The 6,968-nt window shown below is 32.8% G+C and overlaps 1 protein-coding gene across 1 annotated transcript in view; it reads right to left on the bottom strand.

Annotated features, from left to right (window-relative positions):
* Window positions 1-1,993: 1,993 nt before the first annotated feature.
* The window catches only part of LOC125048994 (C-Maf-inducing protein-like), a 35,586-nt gene continuing 30,611 nt past the window's right edge, over window positions 1,994-6,968 (bottom strand). Inside the window, exons 12-14 of the mRNA XM_047647994.1 lie at window positions 6,786-6,941; window positions 6,291-6,435; window positions 1,994-5,798 (exon numbers count right to left, since the gene is read on the bottom strand). Of these exons, the coding sequence (XP_047503950.1) occupies window positions 5,674-5,798; window positions 6,291-6,435; window positions 6,786-6,941 (426 nt within the window). The 3' untranslated portion in view covers window positions 1,994-5,673. The remainder of the gene's footprint in view (window positions 5,799-6,290; window positions 6,436-6,785; window positions 6,942-6,968) is intronic.

The raw sequence follows: 6,968 nt of genomic DNA, 5'->3' as shown, positions 1-6,968 counted from the left end.
TGTCTTTAGTTTTAACTGTTTATAATTGTTATTTATTTATACATTTCTATTGCTTAATTTTTTTACATACATACTTTGTTAGTTCACTCGAAATTAATCCCAAATTACTATACATTTCTTGTATATGAAAATAAATAATGTTACAAAACAGCTCATTATGTAAATTTTTTTGATATATTATTCAATTATTGTAATATTATATTTCTTAAATAGAGAATATTTTTGGAATATAGACAATTTTAAACTTATATGTAATTAAAGTACCTAATTAAGCTTTATAAATATGATGAGTTTGTCTCACAAAGGTAACGAGTACCCTTACAGAGTAGTGATAACCGCTACTGCGCATATGCGCAAGCGCCGCCGCGCCGGTACTATTCATGTGCTATAATATAAACAGGATCCTCACCGCAAAAGGCTAGACTAAAGTGCTGCGAGCTGTTAAGCTATCCAAAAGTTTTAGTAAAATATCTATGATTATAAAAATAAGCGGTACAGATAAAACAGGTGCTGATTGATTGCTTATTTAACCCGTTTTTAAAGTTTTGATCAACTGGCATAATATAATAGAAGATAAAAAAATAAAAGTAGGTTTTATTTGATTTACGTTATTGAATGTACATTGAAAAGCACTTACAGAATAATATATTAAGATGATAATTCCCACAGCATTGCATAAATGTCCTACAATATGTATATTTATATATAGGGTGGTCAAAAAGTCGTGGATAAAACGGAAATAGGGGATAGATGAGGTCATCAGCTGCAAAAAATTGTTCTACGGGAGGTCTCTAAGCTCAACTCCTGAAGAGTTATAATTTATTTTGCGTTTCTATAAGAAAGTTGACTTTTTTTACAAATTCTTATTAAAATTCGAAAATATCTACATCCTGTATCTTTTTCATAATATCCACTGGATTGGCACTGATGAGTTCTTGCGGTAGACATACTATTTATAGTTGTTTATTGAGTGTATTGAAGATAATATTAAGTTATACGATATACATTTTTTTCAAATCATAACTTTTTGTTTACTTCGGTCCCCACTGTGAAAAAAAATTACCGAAAAGTGACCCTGTATTACAAGTTTTGGCGCATTTAATAGGGATTCTGAAAATGTATTACACATGGCCATGAGTCGCTCTTATATCTTTCTAGGACGAAAAAACAACTACAACGATTCGGACTTATGATAGATTATTTACCTACTTGTACCAGTGCTGTGTGAATCAGACTAGATTCAAAAACATGGACACATGGCTGGAGGGTTACGTAGGAATTTGATTAAACGGTGCGATTAAGTATTATGGTCAAAGACAGGAATTTTGAGCATTTATTGTAAAATGTTTTGTTATTCCTAGAATTGTAATTATTCCTAGAAAGATATTAGAGCGACTCATGGCCATGTGTACCTTTTCAGAATCCCTATTAAATGCGCCGAAACTTGTAATACAGGGTCACTTTTCGGTAGAGTAATTTTTTTTCTCGGTGGGGTCCGAAGTAAACAAAAAGTTATGATTTGAAATTATTTTATATCGTATAACTTAATGTTATCTGCAATACACTCAAAGAACAACTATAAATAGTATGTCTAACGCAAGAACTCATCAGTGCCAATCTAGTGGATATTATGAAAAGGATACAGGATGTATATATTTTCGAATTTTAATAAGAATTAGTAAAAAGTCAGTTTTCTTATAGAAAAGCAAAATAAATTATAACTCTGCAGGGGTTGAGCTTAGAGACCTCCCGTAAAACAATTTTTTGCAGCTGATGACCTCATCTATCCCCTATTTGCGTTTGATCCACGACTTTTTGGCCACCCTGTATAAATATATTCTGAATTGTGTGGTGTAAGAAATACATCAACCATTTATCTGTATATGTATAGGGTAGTCATTTTCTTTTAAGATCTATGTTTAAAAAAAATATGTATATTTTTTAAATTAATGTAATGGAATGATACTTGTATGGAAATAAATAAAATTCAGTGTTCCATTAATATGTTTTATTATAAACGTATACTTACAACGCTGAACAAGTCTTAACCTCTTCATTAAATCTACGAAACGTGTAATATACAGGAACAGGGGGCTTACCATGAACTCTTATTGCGAGCCTATTGACAACCTACAACTGAGATGCATCGCTAATTCGTACCATGACATCTAAAAAACGAGACAGTTTATGTTCCCACGTGACCTTAGCGGTTAGGGGCCTACCATGAACTCTTATTGCGAGCCTATTGACAACCTACAACTGAGATGCATCGCTAATTCGTACCATGACATCTAAAAAACGAGACAGTTTATGTTCCCACGTGACCTTAGCGGTTAGGGGCCTACCATGAACTCTTATTGCGAGCCTATTGACAACCTACAACTGAGATGCATCGCTAATTCGTACCATGACATCTAAAAAACGAGACAGTTTATGTTCCCACGTGACCTTAGCGGTTAGGGGCTTACCATGAACTCTTATTGCGAGCCTATTGACAACCTACAACTGAGATGCATCGCTAATTCGTACCATGACATCTAAAAAACGAGACAGTTTATGTTCCCACGTGACCTTAGCGGTTAGGGGCCTACCATGAACTCTTATTGCGAGCCTATTGACAACCTACAACTGAGATGCATCGCTAATTCGTACCATGACATCTAAAAAACGAGACAGTTTATGTTCCCACGTGACCTTAGCGGTTAGGGGCCTACCATGAACTCTTATTGCGAGCCTATTGACAACCTACAACTGAGATGCATCGCTAATTCGTACCATGACATCGAAAAAACGAGACAGTTTATGTTCCCACGTGACCTTAGCGGTTATCAGATTTCGTTCGTTCAATTTGTATGAAAATTCGTACCATGACCGCTCGGCTGAACCGAAATTTGACAGTTGCGCCTTCCAACTATGACAGAATAAGCGATTATAAAAAAGTTACTTTTTGTTCAACTTTTTTGTATCGAATTGTCCAAATAATAGTTAAGAACCTATAAAATTAAAATATGTATCTACTATGTCTATGCTTCGGATATTTTGGGGTATTTTGAGTTTAGAAAGTGTGATTATAAATAAATTATTAAAATATCGACGGAGATGATAAACAAGACGGCAATGCCCTTTTACCGACTTCGTAGATATCGAGTTTATAATTTGCTATAGATTAACGACTTTGATTCGTTGAAGATTTCAGTGTACCTACAAATAATTGCACAAACTATGTTCAATAAATTAATTAGGCATGTCTAAAAAAACATAATTCCCCAATATATCATATTTTATAATAAATAAGAATGCCATATCAGTAGTAGATATTTATTTTAATTAAATTTTTCCTCATTATGTTCATGAATTGTATGATTATCCTCTGCTTTTTGTTGTTTAAAAAAATATAAGTATTTTTCAAATTTATAATATGTAAATAATAAGCCATTTGTATTGATGAATTATTGAAAATAATTTTATATTTTATTCATTTTTATAGAAATATCTGTCAAAGAAAGTTAGACAGTTAAATTTCAAAACATACATAGAAACCTCAAACAAAATTATCGTTCTTTCATTCGGTCTTGCGATGCAAATACGTTTCAGCTTATAGGCGGTCATGGTGCGAAAAAATGCTATTAACTGTAGGTACCTAAACTCAACTGCATCTCAACTGGATTGTTTTAAGAAAGTTCATGGAAGCCCCCCAGGGATTAACTATTGTGTAGATCATGACTTAAGAAATTTTCTAGTATTGGTATTAAGTCTTCAATTAATCATTAGATTTTAAACGCTCTGACAATGTTCTTTAAGATGTCACACTCGTTCGAAATATTTCACATGCTCATTTATAAATTTCAAGCTTAATTCTGTTCTGTGTGATATCGCATAATTAGGCCTCGGATGTTGATGACTAAGTATAGAAACAGCTTGTGGTAGCAGAAAAAAACAGTCTTAGTAATCTGATAACGTGCATCCACAAGTTTTCTTACATTACGTGACAATATGCTTACAATCGTGGTCAAACAGCAAACCTTTAGATATTTACAATTTTACCTGCAGGACCATAAAAGCTACAATATCACCTTTTAACAATTACATTGATGAAAATGGGACTGATACAAAATAGATCAGGAAATACGTGGTCGAAGCTGATTATAGAAAATAACAATTGGGTATCCAACTTACATATTCCTGCACCTAATTGGACTGTCGTCTACGCATGTACTAATAGAAGCTAATATTAATTGGCTATTTTAATGAATGGAAATGCAACAAAATTAAACACTCATTCAATAGTTTTTTTAATAATTTTCTTCAAGAAGTGTTACTTGATAAAGATATAAAGAAGATTTAACAAATTTAGAAACCAAAAAAAGGCATACTATCAGTAACAATTACATGTCAAAATGAATTGCATTCATAGCAGTAATGTGTGTATGTTAAAAAATGGTGTTGTAGCAACGTAAGCATTCTGCCGGCTGTTATCTAAAACGGCGGGAGAGCTCTAACGACTTAACATACGAGAACACATTCGCAGTATCTCAATCATACAAATTTTCATCAGTTCTCACAGCCTAACATAACAACTACCTATATCTAAAATAATACTTGTTAGGACAATTTTTCTACCAGAAATGGCAGTTGGTGTTACAATTCATTACTCTGTATCCGATTTTTACCAATTCTAGTTTTAATACTCTTAATTTGAAGTAAAACCTGACTTTAGTCCTAATAATTTAAATTATATCTCAATATAAAGGTCGCGCCAACATCTATCCTCTAACTTATTTAAGTTTCCTTTTCTTTTTAAGTAGAACCTGAATATAATAGCAGTTAAAGTTGATTTAAAATTCCAATTGTGTGATGGTTAACCAATTTTTTTACCGAAAATATATTATAGAGACTCAAGTTGGCATAATACTCATATACTATATCAACAAAACATTTTCATCTTTACTAAAAACCGTTTCGACAACACGCAGTCGGATTTCTTAATTGTCAAATCAAAATATGTACATGAACCTTAGATACTTTAAAGAATTTTCATTTACATAATAACTGTAATGTACAAATGCAGTATGTAGAATAAATTCGAGATAAGTCTGGCATAGATTTATTTTATTACTATAATACTTAATCGGTAAAGAATCCTAATAACTATAGTAGTCTATAAGTATACATAGGAATAAAACTTAATATATAAAGAAATTTATAGATTAGGAAAGGTTTTGTAATAAATGCATTTAATTTAATGTTGATATAGTAGGTATTCCTAATTCGTCTCGCTCAAATGATCGTATTCCAACACCTATTTTAAGTTACAATATTGTCTTAAGTGCTATCAAACAATGCAAAAAAATATTTGACAGATTTTCACACTAGATTTCAGATTGATTATATTAAACGTAAAATGCGGAATAGTGTTGGAACACGTTCTCTATAGGCACCATTGCGCTTGAAATTCCAATTTTATTAACCAACTTCAAAAGATATTGGACTATAGGATATTTCTACGATGATTAATTTATTTAATTATTTACAGATTTAAAAAAATTGCTAAAATTTCGAAGTCGCAAATAATTCTGTTAAATGTTGTCATGGCACCTGGATTTCTGACGAGACACTTATTTGTACCTTGATAAAAACCTGTAGATACTATATTAACTAAGAAAAGTTATTTTGTCACCAAGCTTCAGTGTAGCGAACGTCATATTCTTGAAGCTGGGGTAACCTTTGACGTAGAGTATCGAAGGCCTCGGCTGATAGTTTGGTGCTGTTAAGATTTATTCTTCTAAGACTGGATAGTCCTGAAAATATATTTCATTCTTAATAAGACACACCTCTTCAAAGGTAAAAGCTTGCTGAGATTTTAGTTATTAGGCCTAAAAAATAAAAACTTCGCTTGTGGTTATCTGTTATTATATTTGACGACTCATTGGTCTAGTGGTTAGTACCCCTGACTGCGAATCCATGGGTCCCGGGTTCGATCCCCGGCTGAGGCGAACATCGATGTGATGAGCATTTGGTGTTGTTCTTAGGTCTTGGGTGTTTAAATATGTATTTATATCTATCTATAATATGTATGTATATCCGTTGCCTAGTACCCATAACACAAGCTTCACCAGCTTAGCATGGGACTAGGTCAATTGGTGTGAATTGTCTTAAAAAAAAAAATATCAACAACAATGTCAATTTATTTGCCGGCGAATAAGTCACAGCTTTGTATATTAAAAATCCAGATGTATCGCTATATCTACTCTTTTTGGTGGTTATATGTAGTTCTATAAACAACATGGTACCTGATAGTGCCTCTATGCCCTTATCAGAGACGGGAGTTTCGCATAGGTTGAGTACTTGCAGTCGCGGCAAATGTTCCGCAATCAGTTGAACGCCACTATCTCCGAACTTTGTTGCCCATAAGTTGAGGTAGCGAAGTGATGGTAGCTGTAAAAATACGATTATAGTAGTCGTAACTCGTAACTTTAAATATCGAAAACTAATAGTAGGAAACATGTAAAAGTATACAAAACACTGTTCAAGTATATAGATGAATCTATAATTATTTCGCAAAAAAAAAACTTTTATATAAAATACATTCACAAGGAATATAACGCATTTAATTATTATATTTAACGATAGTACTTTTATGGTTTCTGTTAGCAATATTAAATTCACGTTTTTTTGTAGCCTGTTACCTCTGTTATTTATAAATATACCTACTTATATTTATATACCGCAACTGAGGAATAAAATTGCTATTTTGGTTTTAGCCAGTAATTAAAAGTAATGAATACCTTTATTAAATGATGTGCGCAAGCGCTGGTGACGCTAGTGAAAGCAAGGCTCAAACATTCAAGGTTCCCGAGGGCTCCCGCTTCCAGTAATGCAGCTACATCTTCATCCGTTGCACGCACTGGCAAGGCTAACCGTTTCGGACCTCCGTGTGCTTGCTGAAACCAACATACCTACGTATAATT

This window comes from Pieris napi, chromosome 1 (assembly GCF_905475465.1).
Source record: "Pieris napi chromosome 1, ilPieNapi1.2, whole genome shotgun sequence".
In the NCBI taxonomy this organism is placed as follows: Eukaryota; Metazoa; Arthropoda; class Insecta; order Lepidoptera; family Pieridae; genus Pieris; species Pieris napi.
The sequence above is the reverse complement of the archived record's forward strand: the minus strand, read 5'-3'. Positions and strand labels throughout refer to the sequence as shown.